This window comes from Ursus maritimus, unplaced genomic scaffold, assembly GCF_017311325.1.
Source record: "Ursus maritimus isolate PB19 unplaced genomic scaffold, ASM1731132v1 scaffold_3, whole genome shotgun sequence".
Lineage (NCBI taxonomy): Eukaryota > Metazoa > Chordata > Mammalia > Carnivora > Ursidae > Ursus > Ursus maritimus.
In genome coordinates this window covers 68,820,236-68,847,869 of record NW_024425563.1, presented here as the reverse complement: position 1 = coordinate 68,847,869, position 27,634 = coordinate 68,820,236, and the positions used below count along the sequence as shown (strand labels likewise).

The 27,634-nt window shown below is 39.5% G+C and overlaps 1 protein-coding gene across 1 annotated transcript in view; it reads right to left on the bottom strand.

Annotated features, from left to right (window-relative positions):
* The window catches only part of CALCR (calcitonin receptor), a 61,714-nt gene that overhangs the window by 7,537 nt on the left and 26,543 nt on the right, over positions 1-27,634 (bottom strand). The window contains exons 7-11 of the mRNA XM_008686242.2: positions 11,795-11,948; positions 6,613-6,673; positions 6,460-6,526; positions 3,682-3,900; positions 2,940-2,981 (exon numbers count right to left, since the gene is read on the bottom strand). Of these exons, the coding sequence (XP_008684464.2) occupies positions 2,940-2,981; positions 3,682-3,900; positions 6,460-6,526; positions 6,613-6,673; positions 11,795-11,948 (543 nt within the window). The remainder of the gene's footprint in view (positions 1-2,939; positions 2,982-3,681; positions 3,901-6,459; positions 6,527-6,612; positions 6,674-11,794; positions 11,949-27,634) is intronic.

Genomic DNA, 27,634 nt, shown 5'->3' with positions numbered 1-27,634 from the left:
CTTCCAATCGCACCTTTGGATAAGGGCTTTGGAACTAAATATTTTCTAGAAAGAGACTGCTGTCTCTTAGAAGCCGGTGGGATGGGCTCTCTAAAGCAAGATAAGTTACAACAAAGAAAACTAGTTGTAGTTTCCATCCACTCCAGTCTGTTACTGTTAAATTGAGATCTTTCTGATCATGCTACTTTGAGTGATGAACGATTTTACCCACGATGCATGGACAATAGCAAGAAACAAGAAAAAGGGAGAACATGTACTGTGTTGTTGGTGCTCTCTCAATTTTTAAGCTGCAGCTTGGAAACGCGGGGCATCTTTACAGGCGTCATCATCTTTTCGAGGTCCCTTAGATAGTTAATTATTTACTGAAAGGTATGGGTGGTCAATGTCCACACTCTTGGAAGACTTGTAGGAATTACATGACCCATAAGCACGCTCTCATGGGTGCTTCCTGATTCCTACTACTGTCATCCTCCAAATTCCTTCCCTGCTTCTAGTCTACCTGTTAACTATCTGATCCATTTCCATAATCGCAATCACTGATAACATACAGGTAAAAAATGAAAATGCAAGCCCCAATCTGCACTGTCTCACTGCCATCTCAGCCCCTAGGTCAGTGCTAAAACTCAGTGTGCTGCCAGCGCAGCCCAGTCCCCGCTCTGCGGCAGCTGCCGCTGCAGGAACATCCTACAGGCCCGCGCGCCCTGCCGGGTTCATGGGGTGTAGACAGCACCTTCACAGAGGCCCAGCTGTGATGTTATATTTGGCGCAGTACACACTTTCTACCTTATTAGAAATGTCACACTTGTAGCTTCCCCCGGTAATGGAATCTTAATTAAAATGGAGATGGTTTCTTGACTTCGAAAAGCAGAGATAACATACTCAAATGAACTAGAGACATTCAATTGTTAGAAGGACTTCTTGGCTTGCTTTCTATGCCTGACGCTTCAAAGACAGTGTCATGGCTAAAACACAGGAAGTACTGAGGTATTTTTACAAATGCCTGCAAGCCTCTCATGTTTTCAAGGTATGCCCCTTCTGAACCTGACTTTTATATTAGCCCTATATAGATATTGCTTTAGGTAGAAAAATTTATTTGTATGAAACATTTTATTTGTATGAAATTTTATTTGTATGAAACAACTCAAAAGACAGAGATATATGTTCACAGAAATTGATATAAAGATGGGATGACCTAAGCCCTATTTATTTATTTAGTTTTTGCTATTCTTAAAACAAACAAAAAAACCCCAAAGAGACACTTTAATAGCTGGCAGCAGAAGGCTGTCTTTCCATTTCTATCCCGAGCCTTCAGTCTAGCCCCTAGTGATAGTGAATGCACAAGATACTTCTGCCGAATGAAGGAATGAGTTTATGGATAAATGGATGAAGGGAGGGATAACGTGTGCCAATTGAAAAGGAGAATGAGAGCGACAAAAATCTTGCAATGCAATGACAAGGCTGGAGATAAAAAGATCACAGAACAGCAAAATATTACAGGTGCTCCCTTTTTAACTGAAGAAATAAAGGGTAGAGAATCAATTAAATATCAATTGATTCTGGTTAGAAAACCTTTCTAATTACTAACAGGAAAATCATATGTTTGTTGATCTCTTAACCAAATGTGATTTTCCTTGGTATAGAATTATTCTTAATAGGAATCAATGTAAAATTATAAAAAATAATTGTACATTACAATTCATGTGGTATATAACTAGAGAAAGTATACTAACAAAGCTCCCGGGAGGAATCACAGACATATTACAGTGCAGTGGAAGATCTAGTTAATTTCATTAAGAATCAGGAAATTTGGGTTCTTGTCCTGGTTATATAACTATGATTGTGACATTGTGCAAGTCACATGTTCTTCCTGGAGTGTAGATTTCTCACCCGAAAAATGAGGGAGCTTACATACCATGTTTCATGAAGCCCTGGACATTGTTTGGTACAAATTTAAGCAGCTCCACTTTTTTTTTTTAATTCAAATATAATTAACATATATATTGCAAATGGCAAGATTTCACTGTTTTATGGCTGAGTAATATTCCATTGCATGTATATACCACACCTTCTTTATCCATCCACCCATCAGTGGATGCTTGGGCTGTTTCCACATCTTGGCTATTATAAATAATGCTGCTATAAACATAGGGGTGCAGATATCTCTTTGGATTAGTGTTTTCATATTCTTTGGGTAAATACCCAGCAGTGGAATTATCGGATCATAGGACAGTTCTATTTTTAATTTTCCAAGGAGCCTCCGTGCTGTTTTCCACGGTGCCTGCTCCAGTTTGCATCCCCAGCGACAGTAAGCAGCTCCATGTTTCTGCTTCACAGTTAGGGTCCCAGGCAAGAAGATTTCATCAGAAGAAAGGGAACTCTGGCTAAACCCCCCTGACAACACTGGTCATATGGATCGCTAGATTTTACTGAGCTAAATATTCAGATAATAAGTTACTTATTTGAGAATCCTTTTTGGGTCTTAACTTCAGGGGGACTGTCACAATGTTGAAGAAGTAGTATGACACTGGCACCAAGCAACGGGACAAGAAAGCAGTGAACCAGTACAAACTGGCTGGATACTGGCCCCACGCCAGTGAGGAGCTGGGTCTTTCCAAGGAATGGCAGCATGACTTCTCTTTCTATGGGAATCCAGAATAGCTCTCACTCTTGCTGCTCAAGGGACTGATCGGTTTAAGGTGCCATCCAAGGAAATCAGAACTTAGCTGCCAGTGTGGGTAATATCTACAATTCTCCCACAGAAACATAGATAAGATTCAGCCTGCAGTAGTGGAAAAATACATGATCCTGTATGTCACGAAACCCTGCGAGGTCAACTGCAGAAGTGAGAGCAAATGAAATGTGTCCAGAGGCCCTTTGGGAACTGTAAAGTGCTGGCTTTATATCAACGAGTGATGGTATTATGTGAAATGCATGCTTACCTCATTGTTGCAGAAGCAGTAAATCACGGCGACGAAGAATCCCTAAAAAGAGGAGGAAAAATAGAACTAAGGTTATTTTTGGGTGCATGTGTTGTTTAGGAATCAATATAAATAGCCTGGAGAAGAACATTTCACTGTTGCATTAGCAAGTCAAGGCTCGATGAAAGACAATTACTAGCACACATATTCAGTGCTTCACTATAAGAATATCCTAGTTTAAGAGGGATATAGCTTCCAGCTTGGGGTCCAGTGGAGGCACTTCCTACTGATAGGAACATCTGTCTCTCTGCCCTGTGTTTTCCTGGCTTTCGTGATTATGATGCTAGCCATCCAGGTTGGGAAACTGGCATTGGTTATGTTGATCTTCAAAACTCCCCTTCATGAAGATAAAACAAATGTGGCCCTCAAACTACCGGATAAGGGAAGGAAAGGATGAGAGGATGGTGGGAATAGAAACTCTGTCCTCAGCACTCAGTACTGTGCAGTGGGTCCAGCTCTGGACAAAATATTTGTCCTCAGAAAGATGTGTTCTCAAAGCTCATACTCCCCCTGTTTCCTTCCTCAGTTTTGAGATTTAAAAAAAAGAGGGAAACAGGCAATGAGGAAGAGAGAAGTTGTATCCCTTCCAGATTACATATATTTGGAAAGGTCCTTCTGATCACAGATGGGCCTTAGAAAATGCTTCACCCTATGTCAACTAGCTAAGCCAATAGTAGAATAAATACACCACCCGCTTCTTTACCTGGAAATGAATCAGAGAGTGCATCAGGTAATCATATATCTTCCCAAGCATCTTGTTGGAAGGCCTCCAGGGAAAGACGACGAACTGGATTCCCAGCAGGGGCACCAGGATCAGAGTGGCCCTCACCGCCTTCAAGTACATGTGGGATTCCGCCTCCTGGGTCTCCCTCATCTTGCTCACGAGCACCCGGACAATGTTGAGCAGGAAGAAGAAATTGACCTGCAAAGATACGATGTTATAAGCGAATCATCCAGGTTGGACCAACTTAGGGATGCCCGCTTTCCTCGGTTCTTGTTTATCTCATTCTGGGAGCAGATGTCACCCTCACAGCACAGAAGAGATGGCCTGTGAGGTGGTGTAATTCTCTTAGCATTGCTGGAAGCATCCGTACAACCAAAGACCAGCCCCAGACCTGAATTAACATTTTTGTCCAAATGAGAAAATATTTTTTTCCTGTATAAGTAAATGTATTAGGTTTGATTCCAATGAGGGTGTTTATTCTTTACTTTGATTTTTATGATTTTTACAAAGGAGGGTCATAAATTACACTGTTAGATCTTGCTTTCTGGTCATTTCATTATGAAGATTTTTCCCCTTAGGCAGGACTACTTCACAGAAAGTGAAATGAGGACTGAAGAATTTATCTGTAAAGTTTATGTAGTGGAGACAGCTAACCCAGCCTTCTTTTCTTTCTAATAACATTTTTTAAGGGAAATAACTTCATTGAGGTATAAGGCACATTCAGTAAATTGGAGATTTTAAGTTTATATTCAAGTTTAGAGAAACGTATGCACCTGGGTAACAACCACTCCAAGCAAGAAAAGAGCATTTTCATTACCCCAGAAAGTTTTCTCCTGCTCCTTTGCAGTCAACAACCCCCTCCCCTCCACTTTAATCAACTACTAATTTCTTTTTTTTTTTTTTATTTTTTTTTTTTTAAAGATTTTATTTATTTATTTGACAGAGACAGCCAGCGAGAGAGGGAACACAGCAGGGGGAGTGGGAGAGGAAGAAGCAGGCTCACAACGGAGGAGCCTGATGTGGGACTTGATCCCAGTACGCCGGGATCACGCCCTGAGCCGAAGGCAGACGCTTTAACGACTGCGCTACCCAGGCGCCCCTCAACTACTAATTTCTATTACCATAGAAGTGGGGTGTTATATAGTATGTACTCTTTCTTGTCTGGCTTCTTTGGTTTGACATATTATCTGTGCGATTCATTCATGTTATATATATTAGCATTTCCTTCATTTTTATTGCTGAGTAGTACTCCATTACTGTGGATAATACACATAATGTGTTTATTCATTCTAGTGTTGGTGGAAATTGGCATGGTTACCAGAATTTGACTATCATGAATAAACACGCTATTAATATTTGTATACAAGTCTTTGTGTGGACTTACATTTTCATGTCTCTTGGTAAGTACCCAGGAGTAGAACTGCCTGTTGATATGGTAAGCGTATATTTAACTTTATAAGAAACTGCCAAACTATTTTCCAAAGAGGTGGCTTCATTTAATGTTCACTCCAGCTCTAGTTGAGAATTCCAGTTGTTCTCTCCCTTGCCAACACTTGGTATGGTCACACTTTTTAACATTAGCCATTCCAGTGAGTCCCAAACTACTTTTGGCTGTGAAGATTAGTTCTGAAACCAAAGTCGTTTTTAAAATTTAACTGGTGATTTATTTTTAAGTGATCAGAATGATTTTCCTGCCCGGAATAGAAGTCAATATTGTTGCCCTCAAAATTCAAGAAAGGAAAGAGACCTTTAGTAATAATTAAACTCTTATGAGGTACTAGAAACATTCAAGAGCCACGTCAGTGGGTCTTTGTGAGGACAGTTGGGCTGGTTTGTCGTCACTGCTCCGGGGGAGGGCAAAAGAAACCGACTGTGCACTGGAGAGACTGGGGCAGTGGGAACTCAGGCTGGATGATGACTCGGTTTGATTGGTTACTAATGGAAAATTCTTCAATACATGAGCAGAACATGGTTTATGGCTCAGATTGTTTCCATTTTTCTTTTTCCTGCCCAAAGAAGAAACACTGTCTTTGAGGTTAGTGGGAAAAATAATGTCTAAATATTAAATGTGATGGTTGTAAGGCTGGCTACCATAGAGTAAACTTTGGGTCAAAACAAAGAGCTTGGAAATAGATGCAGATGGTCATATTCTTCCCGACCCCAACTTCTCACTAGTCATGTGATTTGGGGGTGAGTTTTTCTAATGAGTAAAAGCAGTCCTGATGTACTCTGAAGGGTTGCTGTTAGGAACAGCCTGGCAACGTATGTGAAGGGCCTGAAATACTTTTAAGTGCATGCTGAGTGGTAATTCCGACGACGGCTCAGGGACCAAAGATGAAATGAAAGATGGTTTTGTTTGGCAGAGATCAGGGCAAAAGGTGCAGAGGGACTGGTTTTTCACTTTCTTTGTCAGTCACATCTTCTTACCATTTTTCAGCCCCTTGGTCTTTACCTTTAATGAGGAGCATATAGGTATGGCATTGTTTAAAGAAAACCGTATTTTTGTGATGGCGGGTGTAGAAATGAACTATGCCCCTTCCCCAACTGTGTTAAATAAAAATTATTTTTTTCATTTGAAGACCCTCAAATCGAATTGTTACAGATGATCTCATTATAGATCTCATTACATTAGCCCAATTTTGAAGTTATGATACATATGTGACACAGAGCCGTCTTCACAAAGAGATAACACTTAATAATGGATTTAAAAAGCAATTCTCAACAACAACAACAAAATAAATAAAAAGCAATTCTCACCACCAGTGCTGCCATAACGGGGCCGTGGATGATGTAAAGCAGATGGGTTTCCACACTCAGCCAGCAGCTGAAAAAAAGGAGGAGGGGGAATATATAAATATGAATGCATCTTTTTTACAAATATGTTCACTTAAAAACCACCAAAATACTTACTTGTCATTGAAGTACAGCGCCCTAGTAATCGCATGGATAGTGGTTGGCACCAGTGGGAACCCTAAAAATGAGAAAAAGCAGAAATCACGCCTGATTTCTTGGTCATAAGCCACAACCATGATTCCATGGAAAACGGTAGTTTATTTTCAAAAACTGTGGCAAATTTTAATATCTCTGTCAACATACTTCCCTGACATTTTTACACAAACTATTTTTGGCCAAACCAGATAAAAAGCTCTTGTTTAGAACATCATGTGCTTTCAGAGTTTCATTAAGAGCATCCGATAATTGAAAGCCTTTTACAAATTACCCAGGATGGTAGTAGGTACCTTATTACTCTCGCTATGACCATTATACCACTGTTTCGTCTGTGGTGATGACAACGATGATGATGATGACGGTGACTATTAGTTGAGACCAGAAAGCTCTTCACTGCATGTGAACTGAACTTTGTTATAGAGAGGAGTTGGGTCACCACGGAGGGAAATGACCTGGGACAGCTTGTGGAGACAACAGGCTGACTGCTCTGAAAGCCTGGTGATGTTCATTGTATTGTTTGTAGGCTTTTTGTTTTCCTGTTTGTATCACGTGCATTGGTCCTGTTTTCTTTCCTTAAGAATACTTCAGGGTGCAACTGCGTTCCCTACCCTCTGTAAGTTCTGCCTGCAGAGCCTCTACTAAGGCAGCTAGCCATCCACTTCCCTGACCAAACTCCAAGTGCTCGTAAAAAGCAACTTTGAATTTATAAACGGAATGACAGGGGTCGTTACCGGCAATGCATTCTGTCCCTCTTTTTAATCATTTTTCATTCTATAAGTGTCATCTAGAATAACGTTGTGATTCTTGTAAAATGATTTTTTTTCTCAGATGTACCCCAGCCCAACAGAATACTGCTTGATTTGGTTGAGACATTTGTAGAAAGAGCTTTTAAAATTATCATCAGATTAAGAAATGTATCTCAGAAGTGAGTTAGATCTCCACACTTTTATTTTCTGTGAATTATGCAAAAAGAGAATGCCTCAGAATATTGAGTTTTCACCTGAGAACAACCTCAGCTTCTTAACCCATGAAGCATATAATTCAATAGGGCCAGTGATTAAATGCTTGGCCTGAGAGAATTTTGAGTTAGACTCTTCACACAAAACATAATTGTGTTTTAGTCACAGCAGTTTTAACGTATCATTTCCCCACTTGGGTTTTAGAAACAGAAATTATTTTTTTTTCTCTCGATTTATTCTGAAACATACATTTTAGAATTAGACAGCAGAAGAAGCATATGGAGATCTCACTCTCACCTCATCATTTTATAGAGAGGAAGATGTGTTCCTTAACGTACAGAGGAGTGCAGGCCCTGTATCTGCTCATTTCCAGTGCTCTTTGCCTTGCTCTAGCCACAATCCCTCTTTTGATGCAGTTTGTTTCCCCTTCCTCTTCCTCTCATCCCCCAGGCCCCAAGAGCCAGGCCTTCCTGTCACTGAGTTTGGGGAGGGTAAAAATAATCCCTTCTCCCTAGGATTCTTTTTCTGGGAGGAGAGTACTAGATAAATTCTATGTGTTTGTTATAAAAGTCCATGGGGGTAATTTCCTTCTTTGATTTATAACAAGAGGGGAAACAGCAAGCTGAAGAATCAATCTGGAGAGGGTTGTAAAATAAATGATTTTTTCTGAGAACTAAACTTCACTATTTGAAGTTGCCTCTGTTTGAGAGAAATCAACTAGTAAGTGGCCCATGCAGAATTGTAAAGGGAGTAACTATCGAAAGAAGCATTCTTTCACTTTCTGTTGGGGAGAATTGTACCACTGGATACTTTTCTCCCAGAGGGTGATGTTTCTCATGTCCCTTATAATTTTTAGGATCTGTCCCAGATCCTGAAGCAGGTAATATTATTCACAGCTGAAGTGAATGGTTGGGATGGACATCACCTGCAAACAAAGTTAGGTCTCAGGACATAGCTTTCTTGGGCCAAATCTTCTGCTGTCCCACTTTTAGACTCTTTTCAAAGCACAGGTTATGCCTTATTTCATGGCACTGTAAAATTTAGGACCTATCATACTTTTTAGGTGTGAAAATAATTTCAAAAGGACAATAAATACATTATCCAGTAGAAATTTTTTCTTCTTCTCTGCTCCATTAAATTCTTTAAAGATTCTGTGACACTATTTTTCTTGAGGAGTTATTTCGGTTGTACTTTTAGCTGTTTTCCTCCCACCCAAAGATAATGCTTGCCCAAAGTTCTAAGACAGAACTGTTGCTTCAAAACACATCATCGTGGCTGTCTCTCAGTTTTGTTCTCAGACATGGTAAAGAGTTTAGTGGAATTTTGCAGCATCTGTGCGCACGCATGTGTGTGTAGGGGTGGAGAAAGATAGATTTAGGTCTGGCCTCCTAAAAACTAATTACAGGTTAGAACTACATTGGTTGACTATCTGTCTTTCCAAACATCTGTCTAGGGGGAAGTGCAAACCCTCATTCTTTAAAGTTTATGATTCCATGCTTACCTTACTGAGTGCAATGTTCCTTAGGAGCCCACTTCAATCATACTGATAAAGTTTTAAGTCTTTTCTGATTAAGAAAGGTTAAGGTATCATAAATATCTTTACTTATTTTTATTGCCTTCTTTTTGATACAGCTGAGCAGCTCGTTCCTCTTCCCCTTTGAATTGTTCATGTGTGTTAAGCAAATGTCTTCCTCGAACTATCTATGATGATGTCAAAAGTTTTATAACTAATTCACAATGCATCAGAACAGAGAGTAGTTACAAATTGTTCCTTCCAGGGTGCCCTCATCTCTGCTGAATGTCACAGGCAAGAATAAATTTATAGCCTTTTCCTCCATGGAAGATTTTCCAAGTATGGCAGATAGATGTTTTTGAATAGTCAAAACCAGTATAAGAAATATGCCATAGATTCTATTTTAAAGGAAATAAGTAAAACACATCAGACAGAATGGGGTGTGGTGTGTGTGTGTGTGTGGCAGGCCAGGGGTGGGATGTTATTTTCAGGTCTTCAGTTGGAAGGCATCTGACTAGCACCAATCATTACTATTGTGATGATCAGAATTACTACTGGGGGCATTGAACTGTATTCAGTTGATTCCCGGTATGATTAGCTTTGGAGGACTAGAAATCTCTGACAAGGTACGTATGAGGCTGAGAAGGTCAGGGAAAGGTAAGATCAGCCTCTTGTGGAAGACTGCAGCTAAAAGAAAACAATAATAAAAGGCCATTTTGATCTTTGTATTCTGACCTGTTTTTAGGATGAGGAAGAGCAAGAGAACCTAGCACTGGATGTGACACTGGCAGGACAGTGACAAGACTGCTTTCTAATCTCGCCAGATGGTTAAGGTAACAGAATGAGGGGGTCATGGGGGAACAGTGGTGAGGTGGTTTGGGGTGTATTCTAGATGGGCTGTCCAGTTCACAAAGACCCCTCTCCCATTCTTTCTGGATGGGTCACCCATCTCCAGACATGTCTGCACTATGTGATAATATCCCTCTCAAAGTCCTTGGCCATGATTCATTGAACCATGGCTGGCCTCCTGACTTCAGCTGGACCAGATTCTTTTGTCCTGCTATTCAGAATTGGGACTTAAAGACAAGCATCTAGTCTTTTTATGTACCTGGAACAGAAAATTGTGAGCTCAGGAAAATTTGGGGTAGCCTGTATTGACCATTAGGATTGGGGAAGCAGAGACCCTGTGATCTATGGTCTGTAGAGAAAGAGAAGGGTTAAAACAGATGCTTAGGGGGAAAAAAAAAAGACAGAGACAAAAGATAGCAGGAGAGTGCTCCTGGCTTTCTAGTCCCAGAGTACAGCCCTTGTAGTAAACTTGGCAGCATTTCAGCCCTTGACTTCCAAGAGATACTCTAGATTCTGATAATTTCTCTCTTCTTCGTTAGAGAATCTTATTCTCTGTTACTTGCAACCAAAGAGACATAGCATCCTCAGTTCATTGATGACACAATCCAAATATCTGCCCCACTAACCCACTATTATAGATCTGTCCTATTGGTTTTGGGTCATGTTTTCTGTTAAAGTCTGTATATACCTGTTAGGGAGGGTCTTATGGAAACAAATATCGCATAGGGCCAGTCCTGGTATAGACTGTGAAAGACTTTAGGTCACTGACATGACTTCCCAGACATATTTCTATACAGTTGGTGACAATGCCTGTTGAGTAGGGGTTTAAATACAAAGGTTGATGTTTTCAGAAAGCCTTTGGATTATCTTCTCTCCTCATTAACTTTCCTCTCCTATCAATATTTTTAGGGGCTCTGTAAAATGTTGCATTAAAGAGCAGGCTTAATTGAGGGTAATCCACAGCTTCTGCTCCAAAGGCCGTTGTCACCCTATCAATGGAGAACAAGGGCAAGCCTTTGGCTCTACAATCAGGATCCTCCTCTGGTTTGGGAGGCTCACAGGATATGTCTGTTTTTGATAAGGCAGCATGCTTTTTTTGTCCCAGATCTTTTTCCCTCTCCCTGCTTCACTACCTACCTAGTTTCCTTCCATCAGAGTGAGCTAGACTTTAGCATCCCCTGGGTGAAGGGGAGAAATTCTAGAGTGGCCCCATCTACCTCAACACCCTACCTTAGTCAATCCGTACAGAAGCAGCCATGGTTTAAGCAGCCAACCACAGGCTTTTCAAAGTCATTGCCATTCACTATGGTGTCAGGTAGGCTCCACCTGGAGTCCCAGGAGGTTATTTATGTCTATTGTTCAGTGGGATTCTACCTCCTGACCTTTCACTGGAGGAGTCGTGCTGATGGATTACTAGGAAGGAATGTTTTTAAGGGAGGGAAGTGGAGCCTAGATAGAGGAGATACAGAATTCAAAATGTGAAACTCTCCTTTGCTCTACAAACAGGTGATAAATAAAACTGAAGGGAGGGTCTAATCAGATCTCTCCGTCAGGGCACATTTGTCCATCTGGTAGCGGAGAAACGCATAATCACACCCCTCCTTCTCTGCACGGACTCCCATGCTGATCACAATCCATAGGAACTTGTTAAAGGGCTTCTACCAAGCTCTCTTGGAGACTGAACTCTTGCTCTCACCTGTGTCCCATCATTCTTCACAAGACCTAGGCCCCTAATCATTTTCTGAGACCAAGACTAGAAGGAGACTGTAAATATGCAGACAGAGGTGAAGGTGGCTCAAAACTCAGCTGGGAAAATACATACCCCAGCCCAAGAGATAGTACCACCGCAGGTGCTGTTCCTCAGTGAACACGGCCACCACGATGAGTGTGTGCAGATAGATTCCTTCACAGAGCATCCAGAAATAGTTGCATGCCATCATGTACTGGTGAAAGAAATGCAGAATCTTGCAGCTCAGCTGTCAGAAAGAAATGGAGAAAGTCAGTGGAAGATATTGGCAAGGATGTAACAGTGAACAGAGAGTAAATGTGAAAACGAGCCAAAGCATTTGCAGTCAGCCAGCGAGGGAGTTTCCCCAAGCCATCTGTGGACACGTGCCACCCTCTGTACCCACAAATCAGAATGACAGTGCATAGAGCATTAGTATTACAGGTAAACAGCCATCTAGGGCAATGGAAGACTTGTCCTCAAAATGTTCTCTTCCTGTTACATTCTGGTGACTTCTATAGACTAGACAGGTTGATTTCCCTGCAATGTTTCTGAGGCCCATAATTTTTGAGAGCATCCAAGGATTTTTCACATGACTTTTATGGCCCTTTTTCTGTGGCCAATGAGGCGAATAACCCAGAAATTGTTAATGATGCTCCTAAAGTTCATTGATCTGTCGGTGACGTCTTGTTAACCATACAGAGGAGAGGACCAAGTGATACATTTCTCATATATGAGGCAGGAGTTAGGCTGAACCCAACTGATGTGAGTGATTTTGTTTTCATAGGGGAGGCTTAGCTTCTATATTGGGATCTAAATGTTTGGTGCACAGAGATTAGGAATAGCATCCTTGTTTAGTACTCAATGCAGGTGTAGGAACCACATCTCTGGGGAAATCAGATCAGCTACATATTGTTGTCCGTAGAGAAATAATCATTGCTTAAACTGCATAACTGAATACCCTAAATTATTTTGTAGTCACTTTTAGAATAGGGCTTCTCGTCTTGGTACTACAGATATTTTGGACTGGATGATCTGTCGTTGTTGTGAGGTGCTGTCCTGTGCATTGTTGGGTATTTAGAAGTATTCCTACCTCTGTCCATTAGACACCAGTAGCAGCCCCAACCCATTCATGAAATCAAAAATGTCTCCAGACATTACCAAATATACTCTGGGGAGCAAAATATTCCTGCCTGAAGATCAGTACCCTAGGATATTTAGCTGTGCTTAACTCTCTCTAACAACACTGACAACAACATTTACTAATCAAGACGTGAAGTATTAGAGATGATTATTTGCATTATTATTTTACCAACTGCCCTGCTTTATGTTATGTTGCTCCCTATTGCATTTTGAATCTGACTGATTTCAGGCTTTCTTTTTCACAAAGTAAGAGAGCCATAACATGACCTTCAGTGCTGTACTAACCTTTTCAGGACTGCACATTTCTATTTAATGCATAGCAGTAATAATTTATTTACTGAGAATCCAATGTGCTCAGTCCTTTTGGGACTCATAGAACATAGGGAAAAGCCAGCTGGGTCCATAAGAAGGCAAATATTGCATTTTCAGAGACAGAAGCAACTTCTGATTCTGACCAAAGTGGAACAGTAGTGCAGAGAATTCAAAATATCAGGTAATCCAAAATAATTTATATTTGGCTTAGGAAGGCACTGACTTTTTTCCCCCATCTGAATACTTTCCTGGTTGGAATTATTTGATTTAATTTTATATTAGTTTGCATTTGCTAAGAAAATACTTGCTAGGTGCACATGAACTCAAACATATAAGTGAAATAAGAAATTCAGTTGATACTCTGCATTCATTCTGAAGACTACTCTTCCTTGAAAGCCCTATACCTTCTGGGTCAAGAATCCCAGTGTAGATGCTTAGGTGGCTGCCACTTGTAGAGGAAGGGATAGGAAGAAGATAAAGATGATAGCCCTGTGCAAATATGTGGCTATTTGTCATCCAGAGCAGTCTGGCTTCATGTTTTATATATAGTCAATTCTCATTATTTTCAGTAGTTATGTTCTACAAAGTTACTGCAAAAACTGAATTAGCAAATACTGAGCCATTGCTCCTAGGGAAAATACAGGGTTAGGTTCCTATAAGCCTCTGGTCAAAATATTTTCATCCACCAATCAATATGTAACTTTTATTTGTTTCTGTTTAAAGATACCTTATTAATATATATTGTTGATTTATTAACACTGAACTCATGGCTAACAATACTATAACTTCTGCCTGAGGGAAACGTATCTAACATATCTATTTTTTCTGTAAGGTACATCATAGCCCACTTGTGCTTAGGAATATGACAGCTCTTAGACATTGTGCTTGGGGGCTATTTTAAGCAATTATATCACCAAAAAAAAAAAAAACCACAAAAATGTGAGGAACAGGGCATTAAGTAGACCATGAAAAGGACATTTACACTCTGAGAGATGAAATAAGAAGACAGAGTGTTGCCTTGCTCAACCTCAACTGGGAATGTGTACATCAAGTGACTCAGTGTTTTTTGCTACTCTGTGCATATCTGTGAATGACCATGAAAGCACCGAGAATATGGATTTTGGACTTACAAATAAATTTTAGCAAGTAGGCAAATTTGCAATATGGAATCTGTGAATAATGAGGATCAATTGTATTTGGGTTCAGGGTAAGATACTTTTTGAGGAAAAATGGCTCAAAAGTTCACAAAAGTTCTGAAAATAACCAGTCTGTTAGTTTTTTCCCAATATATCATGGACATAATTAGATACATCTAGATCAGGATGATTATTAAAATTTTTATAAAATTGGTCACCACTTAGATCAGTGGTTCATAACTAGGGCTGTTTGTCAGTATCACCTGGGGAACACACAAAATACATGGAACCAGACCTCATCTCCCTTGTGTATTTTCAAAATATTTTAGGAGTTTCTAATGTAGGTTCCTAGTGAAGAGTCACGTGCCTGAGATATTTAAGGTCATTCAGTTGCATTCAACAAACATTTATGGAGCACCTACTGTGAGCCAGGAACTGTACTAACTCTGTGAATATCAAGATGAATAAGGTATAGTCATATAATCTCTGACTTGATTACAACCTTTCCCTCAAGGATAGAGTAAACCAGGTATTCAACAGAGAGACAAGGCCTCTTGCCTAAGGTTAGTCCTTCCCATCATTCTGGGATGGTTTTCTGCTTAGCAGCATGAGATAATAAGAGATTAACTCTGAGATCAAATAAGCTTAAATAGCTTTTTGACTATTCTTCTAGGAAGCAGTCATAATACTGTAATTTTGTTTAGAGTAATGATTTCCAAATTGCAAGAAATAATCTATATTCAAATATAACTAGATCACTCCCAAGTAAAACAACAAATGCACCAAGCCAAAAATATACGGAATTTGTGAATTATGCTCTATTTTATTTTCTTCATTAATATAGGCAACAAAGAGATAATTCTACTGGGAATTATCGATATGTATCCTAAGAAGTAAAAGCAATGATATCCACTTTGGCTTCAGATGAATTTTATCACCATTTAGTGTCTTCATTATCTGTTTGTATTTCAATAAAACAAAATTTGTTGAGCAATAATGTCACTTAGCAAGAGAAGAGATCCTGTAGTTTTCTTGATTGGGTATACTCATTAGACAAATCTATGGTTTCCATCAAATGGCATGAAGAGCTTTTATAGTAATTTGATTAAAAATGGAATTATAGAGCAAAGATTTTGTTTAGTCTAATGAATTAAGTCAACCTCAAAATCCTGTAGAATATTGATGTTCAGTTGTGGATTTTATTCCGATTATATCTCCCAACCACACATAAGAAAATTCTTCTCATCTGTATAGCATGGAAACTATTGTGTGTCAATGTGTTTAAGAACCATTCAATGGGGTGCACTTGGGTGGCTCAGTTGGTTAAGCATCTGACTCTTGGTTTCAGCTCAGGTCATGATCTCAGGATCATGGGATTAAGCCCTGCATCAGGCTCTATGCTCAGCTTAGAGTCTCTTTGGGACTCTCTCTCTCCCTCCCTCTGCCCCTACCCCTGCTCATTCTCTCCCTCCCTCTCTTTCTCTCTCTCTCAAATAAATAAATAAATCTTAAACAAAAACAAAAACAAAAACTATTCAATGGGGGAAAGAATGCCTCCATATGAAAATTGCTTTGGAATTTTTTGGGTTTTTAGAAAAGACCAACCTTAGAACAGGTGGTCAGTGTTTTGAGGTGTTCCTCTGTTGTGCTGGGGACAAGGGAAGGATTTTGGGATGAGAAGTAGAAAGGAAATCAGCACAGATCTATGGAAGCAATGCAGGCAACAGTAGGTCACAACATATATCCTACCTTTCAGCCATTGAAGAATCTACCATGAACCATTCTTGGTACCATTTGCCCTATGGGTATGTCTAAAAGGTCTAAAAGGGAGCTAGGGAATACCATCTTGCCTCCCAGAACTCATTCCACCATCTTCATAATGTCTGAAATGCCACATGATTTCATTTCTTTAGCTTAAGACTGTTTTCCTTATTAAAATGCCATATCTCTGGAAAGGATTACACATTTAATCCTATCATTCACAAAAACCTCAGAGTGGAAGGACTGGAGAAATGAAAGGGAATGGGGATGGAGGACCATAGGAAACACAGATATGGAATGTGGCATAACAAATACTTATTAACCTTGTACTGGAAGCAGGCGTTAGTCTGGAAGATTAAAGCTGTCAAACATTGACTGTACTCCCAAGAAACTTAGTCTTGAAGGCCCTGAGAAGTGCTGCCAAAGGTGAGCTTTCCCCATTGGAGACCTTTGGCAAGGGCCAAGGCAGCGTATACTTCATCACATAGTACGTTTTGTATGTGACCAAAAACTCTTCTCTTTTACAAAAAATACTTGCAATTTCTCCCTTTCATTGGTAAAATGGAATATCAGGTGAATAGGTTCAGCTTCTATATTAATTCTGTCAAGTCAAAGCTGCCAGGTTTGTCATGTTTTAAAGCAGAAAGTTTGCTCTGGGTTCAGAGTGATTTCCAGTGATTAAGCATGATTATTTATGTTTCCCTGAAGCTTCTAAAAATGTTTTCTCATCAGCTCATTTTAGCACAGAAGGAAGAGTGCAAAGTTATATTTATTTGAGCCAGGGAAGATGAATCGATAGGTCAATCTCTACATAGTTTGCTCGAAGGAAAAGATATTTTTAAAAACCCCGAATAATAAAGACTTCTGGTCTCCATTGGTTAAATTTACCAGGGTAATTTCTTGTTACATTTTACTTAATGGACATTTAGATTCCATATGGAGTGAACATGTAATTGCTGTTAAATATGTGTTTGCCTGACCATCTTTTTGTCTCTGCTGTTTCTCCTATCGCGACCCTCAGAGTTTAAACCCAATAATATTTATACAGAAGGTGAGCAGTAGATGCTAATTAAGTCTAAATGAATATGGCTTTGGGTAGTGTTTATAATGCTGTTCACTGAAAATAATTTTATTTTATTATTTTTTTAAAAGATTTTATTTATTTATTTGACAGAGATAGAGACAGCCAGCGAGAGAGGGAACACAAGCAGGGGGAGTGGGAGAGGAAGAAGCAGGCTCCTAGCAGAGGAGCCTGATGTGGGGCTCAATCCCATAACGCCGGGATCACGCCCTGAGCCGAAGGCAGATGCTTAACCGCTGTGCCACCCAGGTGCCCCCCACTGAAAATATTTTAACACCTAATTTGATTATTTCTCAAGAACCCGAACAAGAGCTGCTTAATCAAGATTTGACAGATAAATTCCAGGGTCTTTTTTCCTAACAGACCTATGGTTCTTGCAAATGTCTGAAGGGGTCAGACTACTGGCACCAATAAAAAAACTTACAGTGCCGGGCAGGATCCCTGGCAGGGGGGCCCTCCTGAGTCTCTGCCATGTTCTTCTAAGTTTTGGTATCTTTAGAAGGTAGCATTCCCAAGGTCAACAGTTCACCGTCATTTATACCCTGTAGCCCTGCTAAAGCAGCTCCTTCTCTTTGCACAGAGGTCTTCAAACTGGGCATACAAATTCATCTTTCCGAAAATACTTCCAATCTTCATGATTTGCAGTTTATCTTAATACATTCCCAGTCTTGAGATAATGATTAAATAACATATTTAAAAATATAGTCACCTATAAACCTGGGGTAGTTTAATTTTGATAATACATCTGCTTTTTACTCTGTCACAATGGTTCACATTTTTTAATTATTTACACTGCATGCAAATCATACAGAACTTTTCAAGGCCTTTGAGCTTATTACATGTAAAATTCATAATCACTTTTTTTTTTCTCATAAAGGAGAGATGCAAGACTTATTTATCAGCTGAATTCAATTGCATGTGACAGGAAGATGGATGCTCCCCATTGAAGTACTATTTATATATGCAATTGAAACATTTTTCTACAATGGCCATCTTTATATGAGGCCTATTTAAAAGTATGTCTTTTGCTGCTTCCCTTATCATTTCAATTAAAAGAAAACAAGCTTTTGTCTGAGTCAAATATACTTAGTATCTCTTCTCCCCACCCCATCATTCCAAACAGCACTTCTTTAGAAAACAGAAAATCAAGAGCACACATGCTCTTAAACGATTGAAAAAGGTCCTACTCTATGGGGCCCTTCATCAGTCTGCCCCCTATTTGTGAGAAGGAATTTTGATTTCGGGCTCATTTTAAAGTATTCTTATTGGAGAGGGTTTTCATAATTAGCTTTTGGTTTTACGTGAAAAAGTTTACAAGTGTTCCCTTTCTCTGTGATACGATGGGGAATGTGTGTTTATTTCTCATTCATTGTAAACACTATTGAACCCAGTTATAAGACCAAAACAAAATGGGAGATACTAGATCAGAGACAAGGGATGCTGAGAAGAGTTTTATTTCCCTTACTTAATTATTTGAGGTTGTGAACTGTGTCTGGAGACATGTTATGGGAGAATGAGGTATCTGAATATTTTGGTATATAACCAAAAGAAGGTAAATTATTTTACATTTTTAGAGTCAAGGACTTACTTTTTTCATCTTTTCTATTGCTTTTCTTTCCTTCTAAAATAGTATCAGTTTTACAATGTTTCCAAAAAGACTTAGCAAAAAATTAGTGATGTTATTTATCACTGCCATTTTCTCCCTTTTGTAAGTGGTCCCTTATCATTCTGGAAACTATTTGAAAGCAAGGAACTCATCATTCCCAACAGAGAAAGTTGCCCAGAAAAACAACCCAAAGTATCCTCAAACTTCTGTGTGCATAAGCATTTCTGTATAAGGAATGTATATTGTACTTGATAGATGATTTAAGGGATTTCTGGAGGACAATTTTGATTATTCGAGAATTTTATTTTTATATGCAAATGTTAACACCCATCACCCTTAGTATCATACAACTCCACAATACTGTTTCTCTCTTTAGGCCTTCATTTTAAGGAGAATAATTTGTAAATTTATAAGCAAAACTTTATATTATTTATTTTTTAAAAGATTTTTGTGTATTTGAGAGAGAGAGAAAGAGTGCATGTCCACATGGAGGGGAGGGGCAGAGGGAGGAAACAGACTCCCCGCTGAGCAAGGAGCCTGACGTACAACTCGATCCCAGGACCCAGGATCATGACCTGAGCCGAAGGCAGACACTTAACCGACTGAACCACCCAGGCGCCCCAAAACTTTATATTCTTTAAATCAACTTCTTTATTAGGTGACTGATTATTTCATGCTGTTAGGAATGTTATCTGTTTCCCCAACATATCAACCATTGAATTGTATTCCAAATGTGCAGAGTTCAGAGGGAGAAATGAGAATGTTTCTCTGGAATGTGATATATTTATTTCAAAGGTAGCTTACATCTGGCCTGGTGCTTCATACCCTCAAATTTCAGGTTTCAGTGAAGATCTTCACCTTCTTGTTTTCATCCTAGGTTTTTCCTATCACATGTCTGCTTTTCAGACTAGCATTTACCTTGCTCTAGTCACAGGAGTGTAATTTTCTTTTCGGAGGTGTTTTTATTTCTAAATGATATTTCTAAATCCTCAAGGTCTCTTTATCTTCCTATGAGGGAGATTTGTGATTACTTTTTTCAGGGCAACTTCTCTTTAGAACTTTTTGGGGAGCTGCAATAGTGCTACTCCGGAGAAGTGTTTTGTGTCATTCACGGGTGTCTCAGGATGTTGTGTGAATCAGGAAATATCTGGAAAGGGCTTCTTCCATTTTCTCCAGGGAAACATGCCACCCTGGGCCTAGGTGCAATGGAAGACGTATTTTATGCTTTCAGAGTCAACGTGGGGTTTCCTTTGGAAAAAGCAGTCAGGCCTGTAGGGGCAATGCAGTCTCCTGTGAATGACTGCTTGGATTAGGGCTTTGTCCATGTTCTAGTCACTTCCACACAGACCACCAGGATTGGTCACAGGTGAAAACTGGGATGAAACCATCCAGAAGAACTAGGAGATGGGGAGGAGTGGTGGGTAAACATGTAGAGAAGAAAATCCTCGTGGGAGAGAGGTAGGTTAATCACAACTAAAAGCCAAAACAAAAAGGATTCTGATCTTCCAGTTGATTTTGCTGGAGTCTGATAAGCTTCTGGAAATCACGTTTTTGTTCTTCTGTGAATGTTCCAGGAAGAGCTGGCCAGCATATATATGTACGTCAACAACGCACCAGCCGGCACTATGTCTCCGGCTTGTTCTGCCTCTTGTATGTACATGATGTGTAGATCATTCTGTTTTACGTGGGCACAAACTTTTGGGGAATGGAGGCTGCATCTCCATGATCTTCCCTGAATTATTTGGAACTGGAGTGAACAACACAGTGAATTTGTGGGCAAACATTTTGTTTGCCCACCAGGGAGGATGGATTAAATGAGACTAACATTTAGTTAGGCTGGTTATTTCCCCAGCTCTCTTCTATTGAAGTGAGAGGGTTATTTTGATACATGGAGAACTAAAATGGAATATTGTGTAACTTTTCCTCTCCATCCCTCCACTTATCTTACAAGCTTGGAAATGCCCTTTAACCTACTCCTTTTTAAAAAAAGATTTATTTATTTATTTTACAAGGTTGGGGGTGGCAGAGGGAGAGAGAGAGAGAATCTCAAGCAGACTCTGTGCTGAATGTGGAGCCCTATGTGGGGCTTGATCCCACACCCTGAGATCATGACCGGAGCCAAAACCAAGAGTTGGACGCTCAACCAACTCATGCCACTCAGGCGCCCCTAATCGACTTCTTGATATTAAATTCTAAAAGGGGTGGCTATGGTTTACTTACAGGAGTCTGAGTTCCTGAAAGCATTTTATAATGCATCCCTCCAAATATGTGTGGTTCAAATGTAAATAATAAAGGCATCTACAGTAATTATCTTCCTATGGGGGTGATTTTCTCAAATTTTAGCATGCATCAAAATCACTTGCACAGCCTGTTAAAACACAGGTTCTTGGGCCCCGGTAGTAGAGATCATGATTTAGAAGGTCTAACGTGGGACCTGAGATTCTGCATTTCTAGGGAGTACCTGGGGTCTGTTGGTGTTGGTCTATGGGCCACTCTGAATAGGTTTAGAGTATGGAAGGAATTTCCTCAATACCTGATTTCTGTTTTGGTTACTTGCTGGCCTTTCAGGGCTGATAATCCTAATTGTCTAAGTTCCAGTAGACTCACAGTACAGTGGGAACGTCCTGACTTTGACTCACATGTATACTAAAACCTCATGAGACGGAATTACAGTACTTTTTGTCAAGATGCCAGTGCAGTTGATAAACGAAGGAGCAAAAGGCACTCATATCAACTTGAAAATTGTCAACTTGTACAGTCTTTAAAGCTAGCTGAATGAAGGAGAAAAATTCCCCAGTCAGAAACTCAGCACTAAACAACTTTGTAAGGAAGTACTGCAGTCTTTCTCCAGAGGAATTAAGGATGTAACATTTTCAGTTAAATGTGAGTCTGTCATGCAATCCTGAGCTGATTTCTGATAAAGCCTCAGAGAAAATGAGCTTCAATCTGTGGAACTGTAGTCATGATTTGGTGTGTTTGGGGTGAAAAAAGCATTGGAGATAAAAGTCCCATGTAAGATAAGAAAGTTGGAAGATGACCTACAAATTGGCAAAGGAAGCACTCTGGAAGTGTTCAGAAAACAAAGCCACAGTAAACAGAAAAGCAGGATACACACAGGATGGAAAAAAAACCTGTTAGAAATGCAACAGGGGAGGGGCGCCTGGGTGGCTCAGTCTTTAAGCGTCTGCCTTTGGTTCAGGTCATGATCCCGGTGTTCTGGGATCCCGCCCCCATCAGGCTCCCTGCTCAGCGGGAAGCCTGCTTCTCCCTCTCCCACTCCCCCTGCTTGTGTTCCCTCTCTCGCTGGCTGTCTCTCTCTCTCTGTCAAATAAATAAATAACATCTTAAAAAAAAAGAAATGTGACAGGGGAATACAAATTAACAGCTTGCTACGCTCCAGAGTCCTTCTCTATATGGTATAATGAGGATATTATGTCACTTTGCACTAGAGGTTCTCAAGCCAATACTGACTTAGTTTTATTTTCTCAGACCACCGCCCTTTTGGTCATTTCTGATTTACTAACCTCTGAGTATTCTCTGCATTGTGCTTTTACACTTGGTCCCTTTTGGATTTAAGCAGGTTTTTTTTTTTTTCAAATGCTCTGAAGTTTCCAAATCTATGCTGTGTAATGCAGAAATGAAACTAGGTGCCACCGTGAGAAAATGACAAGTGCTTGAGGCCTAACGACAATGGTAACAACTAGAATGTAAATAATAATAGCTAACATTTGAGAGTTGTTATGTGCCAGACTGTTCTGAAGATTTTAAGTGTATCAGTTCACTTAACCCTCACAAACGACTCTACGAGGAAGGTGCTATTATCACCTGCACTTTACACATTAGAAAAGTGAGGTTAAGTACGTTAAGTTGCTTAACGTTGCAGAATAATCTGTAAGTAAGGGTAAGAGCTAAGGATTTGAGATCCTGTAAGATCAGTAAGATCAATGCCATAGTATCTGGAGCAATCCCGCTAAGCACAGCAAATCTCAAACTGACTTGCTCCATAGCTTCCCAGCAACGAACCAACAGCGTGTACCACCAAGGGAGAACACAAAATTCCTTCTATTTCAACTAGAAGCTTTTTGAGAATGAAAACAAATCTATAAGAAATTCATGATAGCCTTTTCCAAGCAGGGGAAGCTAGCTGCAAACGTTGACATGAAGCCTCGCTACATAAACCATCTCACAAGGTACCATTTGTAAGTCACTGATTTCCCGTGCAGAGGAACCACCCAGATTGGCCAGATGAGAGAAACTATAGGTTGGGCTGAGGTTTTATAGCCATTTTAGCAATAAATTCTTCAAATCCATATGGGAAAGTGGTCAGTTATAAATAACAAATTTTAAAAGAAATAAGGAAATCCTCCATACTTTTCTGCACCATATGATCTTGGTTAAAATACCATTTATTGGTTTTGATGTATAAGTAAAGTGAAATGGCATAAAAGATCGGAATAGGATATTTCCTTACCATCATTCTCTCTGCATTGTCCCTCAAATCCATCATACTTTTTCATTCCCAGTCTAATTTCTTCCATAGACTACTAAAGTGGGTAATTCCAATCTACTTTTACCTGCACTGATCTCTCTCATCTCAAAAACTCTGCTGTCCCTGTCATCTCTCTCACACTGAGATGCCCTCCCTTGCACCAGCCTCCTCTGGGCTGGGTATGAGGAGTCCAGTTTCCAACCCTGGGTTTCATCTGTCTCTGGTGTCTCAGTTCTCGGTATCCATTCCAAACTGATCTTCCTGCGATAAGAATGAAGTTCTGACATAGTCTGGTAGCTCAACTGTCCCAAACAAATTAGAATTAGAAGAAATTTACTTTGTTTTTCCCAACTTGGGACCCATCTGACTTTACTTATATAAGAGGCTATAGAAAATGTGACTGGCTTATTTTGGCTTTTGAAGTGCAAAGGGCCCAGGTTCCCGGTAAAAACTAATTTCCCTCTATTGTCCCTTTTAGACCCAAAGAAAAGGTGCAGAGAGACATTTCTTTCTAGAAAATGACAAATATGCTGCCAGCTTCCTTTAGATGCAGTAAGAACAATGCTTTTAATTCTGCCTCCTGACTCTCTACATGAAGATCATCAAATAAGCAGATAGAACAAGAAAATGAAATTTTAGATATTATGGAAATGAAATGCTCAAATGACACAAATGACAATGGGCAATTTTCACATCACTCAATAAACTGAGGCTCTATTCAGCCCTTATCTATGCCATGAGTTATTCTGAGTTTAACTTTTTAAAAAAGAATGTCAAGGAATGAAATTCTCACCCTTGGTTTTACAGGAGAGAATCTGCCTAACTAAAAAACTTCCAAGGGAAGAAACTAGCTACTTTGATGGGAAAGGGACCACAAACCCATGGGGATTCCCTACTGAGGAGTGAGAACATTGTTTTCTTCTGCCCCCAGCAAAATAAACTCTTATAGAAGTAGTGCAACAGCATTTGGGATGATGCAGCCTCCTTTTACAAGAAATAACTTTCTTTTTAATATATTCCCTTGGGCACTGGGAAGGAAAATCTTTCTGCCTCTTAACTGCTGATTCAGTGACCTGAGAATTGGGTCAAAATGAAAAAATAATCCACAACTCTGCCTTTAGTTTGCATAAGAGAAAAAGTGTCTTTAAAAATTATATATTCTGTTTTTTTAAAGGAGACACATACCTGAATCATAGATAAATGGAATGCTGATAAATATGCTTTAATTTATGGCTGCAGTTATATACTTGGTGTATATATATATATATATATATATATATATATATATATATATATATATATATGTTAGTTGTAACTGCAATTGGTACTTGTAATTGACAATGTCCAATAACTTCCCCTTTTCAAAAATTTCTTGTGGGGTTTTTTTTTTTTTTTTTTTTTGGTCTTTCCTTGGACTTTTCTTTATTAACTCCACTCTTCTTGGCTATGGATAAACCTTAATCTAAGTTTTCTGGAATGTCACTTTTTCAAGAAAAATGCAATATTTCAAATAATTCATTTAAAGTAAATTTTAAATATATAATTTTGCATGTGACTTAGTAATATATTGATGACCTGAGTCTCAGTGTTGAGATATTATTTTGTCTGTCTCTTTAGAGGTGGAGAACTTTACTCTTAGGAAAGATGGGGCTTTCCTACTTAAACTTTTCCTACTTCTTGCTTATCCCCTATACATTTAGCTATATTATTACAACAGGGAAAATTTCTCCTTTCTTGATGCCTGAATTTATAGTTTCAATTGCAGTTCACTTTCAGAGTCTTCTGGATGGGAAGCGATACTTAACAAATAAATTGGGCTTCTATGAACACATTTATGACAGAATATGTATTTTCAAGGTGAGCTATAACACAGATTTCAAGATCTGTGTCTCTCTCGGAAATAAGCAGTTTCAGGGATGAATAACATATAAGACACATCTACTCGAGGGTTCTTTCTTGCCCTTTCTTGAACTGACTTAGTTTGCTTAGAGACAGCAGGTCTGTGTTGTTGGCATACGGAGGGTTAGAAAGGAGATTTAGCAGCATCTCACTGGAAGACAATGACTGTCGCAAACAGAAAACGTACTAAACACAAATGACCTAGTTTTGGGGGGCCAAGTGCATTATGCTTTACAATTTACAAATATGAAATAATTTTTGTCATTGTAGCCATTTCTTTTTAGCCGACACTATTTATATGTATTTGGTAGAGGGTGCAGATTTCCAAATTTTGTCTTATGGAATAAAAAGACTTTTGGAAATGTGAAAGAGGGCACAGGGTGTTCACACATTATGACCGTTCCCTGTTTCCCACTGTCAGTGGCTTATTATTGGTGGCTTATTCTCATTTTGTCTGCCCTCAGAGGAGACGAGGCTTCTCTTTCAGGAACACAGTCTTTTTGCTCCTTTGTTTTCCGTTAAAAAAAAAAAAAAAACTTAAAACACTTGGAAATAGGTAAACAAAGGGCTGAATCCCCCATGTATGGTTGTGAGACATAGGAAACCCTGTGCGCATGAGGTGTGGTCTATTTCTAGGGATTGTGAAGGGAATGTCATAAATAGCTATGTTCCCCAAATTCTATGAATTCAGTTCAGCTTAAAGACTAAAATTTGAGTTTGGGGCACTCAATAAACACTTGATTGATTGGATTAAAGTCTACCTTTCAAGATTTTACTATTTTTCCCTAGGAAGTTTGTTCTCGCATAGCTAAAAGTAACAAGTCGGTTAGGTTAACAATATATTGATTGGCAGCACCAGGTGCTAGTCATGCCATAAAGATAAGCTTCTTTCCTGTTTTTCAAACTTAGGTCATTTTGAGAGTGCCTAATGTGTGCGACAGAGCCACCCTCACTCCTCCATGAGAAAGCTTCCTGTTAATATCTCTGGCTCCTCTATGCTCACACCCTTCATTCTCCCAGGAGATCAGCTGCATGGTGGTTGAACTGGGTCCCTGGACATCTGCTTACAGGCTTTATTATAGGTTTCCGGGCAATAGAGAAGCTGCAAGGCAGAGCCGGGTGGACCTGGTGATGGCTAAGAGGCAGTCTGTGCATGGTGACTGGCAAAGTATACAGGCACGTCTGCCCCTAAAATATCGATAAAAGTGAAAAGACCCCATGATGATAACTCATGAGACCGTTAAGAGCAATGAGTAGACTAATATAGATGAGTTAGGGAAGCCAAGTGCAGAGACCTAGGGCGTTAGTTGCAGGGCAAGAGTTAGCAGCAACCCTGTGAGCAATCATTTGCAATATTGCGCCCTTGGGAATTTTTAAAAGCTTTATGCTTCTTTTGGGACTCCAGGACAAGCTCTTGGAAGTAACCAGGGCAGTTTTTATTTTCCTCGTTGATGGATAAGGTTAAATGGCTTCTGTAATTGAACAGCAAATTCAGAAAAATCCTGAATTTAGACTATTTAGGGAAGACCATACTAAACTAGTATGGTCTTACCCAATGGATGAGAAGCCCCCTTCACCCTACAAGCCTCTAGAGAGTGGGCTGGTGGAATGACATGTGGGTATGAGACCCCCACAAGAGTGATGGGAGAGAGACTACTCAAGAATTTATAATACTTTACAATGTGACTGAACACCGCATTGATTCTTTAATGACTAAAGTGCCATTTCCTGTCCTCCTCCACACAGTTAGTAACTTTTTCAGGATTTCCACACTTAATGGGGTATGGGAAACCAAAAATTTGAGTCTTTTCTGCTGAGAAATGCTTAGTTAATTACTTCTACATCTTAGTAGGAGTCAGCTTCCCTAATTAAACATAGCGTATGTATCCAACTATGGACAATTACCACTTTGGAATGGCTCAGCCCATTTCTTTCTTTCTTTCTTTCTTTCTTTCTTTCTTTCTTTCTTTCTTTCTTTCTTTCTTTTTTTTACTTTTTAAAAAATTTAAATTCAATTAATTAACACATAATGTATTACTGGTTCAGAGGTGCAGGTCAGTGATTCATCAGTCTTATATAATACCCAGTGCCCATCACATCACGTGCCCTCCTTGATGTCCATCACCCAGTTACCCCATCCCCCCATCTCTCTCCCCTCCGCCAACCCTCAGTTTGTTTCCTATGATTTCTTATGGTTTGTCTCCCTCTCTGATTTCATCTTGTCTTATTTTTTCCTCTCTTCCTCTATGATCCTCTGTTTTGTTTCTTAAATTCCACATGAGAGTGAGATCATATGATAATTGTCTCTTTCTGATTGACTTATTTTGCTTAGCATAATACCCTCTATTCCAGCCACGTCGTCACAAATGGCAAGATTTCTTTCTTTTTTTTTTTTTATTGAGCCCATTTCTTTAAGAACACATCTTCCTCAAGAAATAAATCAAGAGCACCATGTGGTATATAGGAGACAGGATGGGCTTCTGAGTGAGACATGTCTGGGTTTGATCCC